The following is a 3,954-nucleotide window of genomic DNA, read 5'->3' on the forward strand; positions in this document are numbered from 1 at the left end:
CTGGCTCCCTGGAGTCCTACAGTGGAGTTGGGGTGACGGGGATCTTGTAGGTCTGAATCCCCACAGTACCTGCCCTGCTCATGGCTGGCCTGGCGCCTTTAAGCGCACATAATCTCTTGCCTCCAAAAGGGACATACTGCTGGGATGAGGGAAGGCTTTCCGTTTTGAGGAGCTGTCTTCTGTGTTTATCTCGAAGGATCGAATGTACAGCCTTCAGGAAATCCTTTCGGCTCTCTGGGGAGCTATGAGAAGAAGATTTACACACGTTAGCAAGTCAGTACTCAGCAAAGGGAATTTATAATGCCGTCAGGTACAGTCAAACAAATATCCCCAAGGGCAAACGTGGAAGAGGTGATGACTCCAATTTCTATGCTTAGCTGTCTCCTTTAGGGCAGAGGTAAAAACACAATCACCATCCCTTCATGCTTTGTCAGTCATCTTCTGCAGCCAACCTGGGACAGAGGCCCAGCGAAGATGAACAGATAATGGACAAAGGTGTTTCATACCAGGAACTTGCCAAACTCTTTATACTCAAGCCACAGTTTTACATGTAACATGTCATCAAGGAAAAGTGAACCAGGAGACTGCTGCAGGTTCACAGAACACCCACAGTGCTATCCCTATGTGCACGCTCTCGCCTGTGAAAAGCTCCCCTTCCCACGGCCTGATCCACACATGAGGTATTAAGGCTAGTTCCCTAAGAACTAGTTCTCACGGCAGAAAAACAGCTTCTAGGCAAGACTTATTTCAGTTCAATATGGGTGTGTGCATACACATATGTATTCGTGCACTACGCACACGCACACAACCTTCTGAGACACTTCTAGTCTCACTCTGTAGCCCCGGTGGCCTGGAACTTGAGATCCCCAGCCTCTTCATGACGAGGCTGCAGGCATGCACCACTCACTGGGCCTGACAAAGTGCTCACAGCTGTCACCTAGGATTATTTATAAACAGTAAGCACAGAACAGGGCTTGCTGGATGCTCTGCAGATTTGATCAACAGAACCACAAACACCCAGACGGCATAAAACTCAGCATAAACAGGACAGCGTGAGGAATATCTGGAAGTCTCTGACTTCTGACAACTTTCTAAAGCCCGGCCCTTTGACGGCCCCACGAACCAACACAAATAGGGCAAACATGGAATGCGGGTTATGGTCCACCTGGATGTGGATACTGGAAATGCCCAATGCTCTGGGCAAAGAATCCTCTATCGGTTCTGGCTGCCCTCAGTTTGAGGAAGGAGGCGATGAGCATGAGGCCTGCAGCACATTTAATGTTTGATAAATGAACCTTCTTACTATAGTAGCAATAACACATGATTCATCAAATATGAATATTTAAAGTCAAAAGGGATGGATGGCATCTGCCATTTTTTATTTCTAGAGGAAAAGATAGAAAGAGAAGAAGGAGAAAGTAGAGGATGAAGGAAGGAGAAGGAATAATTAACAATTACAATAAATAAGAAAAGCCCACATTCCAGGTCACTTGGAATCTGCCTGTGGTCAACAGAGGTCAAAGCCCCTGCGTTGAAGGCTCTCTAGTGAGGACTTCAGTCCCTCCTCACTCATACAGCGGACTCTCAGAGATGAGCAAGCAATGTACCCAAGTACCAGACAAGCACCCCAAGGCAACCTCAACCACCCAGCTCTCCAGAGAGTAGACACGGGAAGAATGCACTCTTCAGAATGCTCGCTACATCTGAAAGCCCCGTTTTCTTTTAGGAAGCTGGTAAATTAACCAGGCTCCTGTCCGCGTCCTAATGAAAGCAGTTTTCATTTACACAGTTGCTATTATCCGGCCAGCGTGAACTCTCTGAGAGGAGGCACAGGCTGGTCTGCAGGATGGAGACAGAAGGAGGTCAGTCCCTCGGCCAGAGCATGCCTCCCCAGAACCTGGCTTACCTGCAGCAGAGGTGGAAGACCCGCTCTGGCCTCCCTTCTGATTCTGACTTCACGTGGACAATTTCACACACAGCATTAGCCTCCGCATCTAGACAAGTAAAAATAATGTCAGGCTAGGCATAGTTTAGTAGACTTTATTTACCGTTTTTACCGATGGATTTTTCGTGCTTGACATCTGCTAAACCAGAGCGAGGCATCCTATCCTGAGACCAAAGTTACTTCACCCCAACCCTGAGCTAAAGAGACGGACACTAGAAGCTCAGTCAGTGCTGTAGAAACAACAACAGCACGTAGAATGGGCTGGAGAGATGGTGAGGGGGTTAAGAGTTTGAGGTTCTAGCAGAAGACTGGAGTAAAGTTCCCAAAACACACCAGGTGACTTATAACCACCTATAACTCCAGCTCCAGAGGACCTGACACCCTCTTCTGGCCTCTGCAAGTACCCTACATTTGAGAGCATGTGGGTGTGCATGTGTGCACATGCATGCACACACACACAAATAAAAACATAAAATACATCTTCATAAAACACTGTGAAAATCTTCTAGACGTTCTAAAACAGCAGATTTCAACCTATGGGTCGTGACCCCTTTGGGGTCTTTCACAGGGGTTATCTTAGAGTATGGGAAAAACAGATATTTGCATTATAATTAATAACAGCAGCAAAATTAGTTATGAAGCAGCAATGAGAATTTTGCGGCTGGGGGTCACCACAACATGAGGAACTGTGTTAAAGGGTCGCAGCATCAGGAAGGCTGAGAACCATGGATCTAAAAGGATACCTGAAGAAGCCATCCTGCTCTGACAGCCTTCGGATGAACTAGTTCAGTTAGGTGCTAAGTTCTTCCGGACTAAACAGTGCCTAGGGCTCCAGGACTTCATTGGACCGAGGGCCCAAGGAGATTAGTACTGGCACATGTTTTGGGAGTCAGCTCCTTATGTGACCACACCTAACGCCCAGATAGGCCACCCAGGCAACTGAAGTAGACAGGCAACCTTGTCTACTGAAAAGCAAACATGTGCTAAGAAAAAAAACATTTTAACATCCATGAATTTACTGTGAGTACACACATGCACGCACACGCACACACACATGTACACACGCACGTGCACGCACACACCTACAAGTGAAAGCCAGAGAACCGCTTGTAAGATTCTGTTCCTTCCTTCCACTGTGTGGGTCCTGGAGATCAAACTCAGGTCACCATTGCTGGCGGTGAGCACCTTTACCCAAAGAGCCAGCTACTATTGCTTGAACTCACGGGTGCAGAACCCGTGGACACAGAGGGCCGGCTCCTCCGCCTGAAGCTGTGTCCTGCCGACAATGCTGCACTATGTTATTAAGGGTTCGTGAAAGGAGCCATTCACTGCAGACACGCACACACCTCAAGGTCTCTCTCTCACCCTGTGGTTCAGAAGCCTGGCCACGAACCCTTCCCTGTGGCTCCATCAGCCAACTCTCCATCTGCCAAAATTCCCCAAACTAAGATCAAACTCAAACTGCAAGTACTGATTCTTGAACCCACTGGAAGGAATGTACCTCATAATGTAGCATTGTGACCAGTCTTTTTAATTCTATTAAAATATGCTTTTATCTAGAAGGCTTTAAATTTGATTTGAATGAAAAAAAAAAAGAGGTTGGGAGAAAGAAATGTCATTATCACAAAGACTGCTTTGTTTTCAGAATGTGGAGTCTTTATGTGTCTAGTCCTTAATTAAGGCAAAATTCCTGGCTAAGAAGCCTACAGCTTGCCACAGAAACTAACCTCCACATTTATAAACCTGGTATGAGGAAATACGATCAGATTAACTCATAAGTCTATGGCATTTAAAATAAAGACACCAGGGACTGAGAAACGGATCAACACTTAAGAGACCAGAGGGCTCTTCCAGAGGACCCAGCTTCATGTCCCAGCACCCACATGGCCGCTCGCAACTTAACTCTAGCTTTAGGAGATCTGACACCCTCTTGTGGTTTCTGCAAGTACTACAGGCACATGGTATATAGAATACCAGTCATCAAATTTTTTTCTTGTTTCTTTTTTTTT

The 3,954-nt window shown here is 46.5% G+C and overlaps 1 protein-coding gene across 1 annotated transcript in view; it reads right to left on the minus strand.

The window, feature by feature from the left end:
- Nucleotides 1-3,954, minus strand: part of Tiam1 (T cell lymphoma invasion and metastasis 1) — a 377,147-nt gene that overhangs the window by 5,396 nt on the left and 367,797 nt on the right. Inside the window, exons 27-28 of the mRNA XM_026787829.1 lie at nt 1,907-1,994; nt 70-242 (exon numbers count right to left, since the gene is read on the minus strand). Coding sequence (XP_026643630.1) covers nt 70-242; nt 1,907-1,994 — 261 coding nt within the window. The remainder of the gene's footprint in view (nt 1-69; nt 243-1,906; nt 1,995-3,954) is intronic.

The sequence above is a fragment of the Microtus ochrogaster genome, chromosome 2 (assembly GCF_000317375.1).
Source record: "Microtus ochrogaster isolate Prairie Vole_2 chromosome 2, MicOch1.0, whole genome shotgun sequence".
Classification (NCBI taxonomy): Eukaryota; Metazoa; Chordata; class Mammalia; order Rodentia; family Cricetidae; genus Microtus; species Microtus ochrogaster.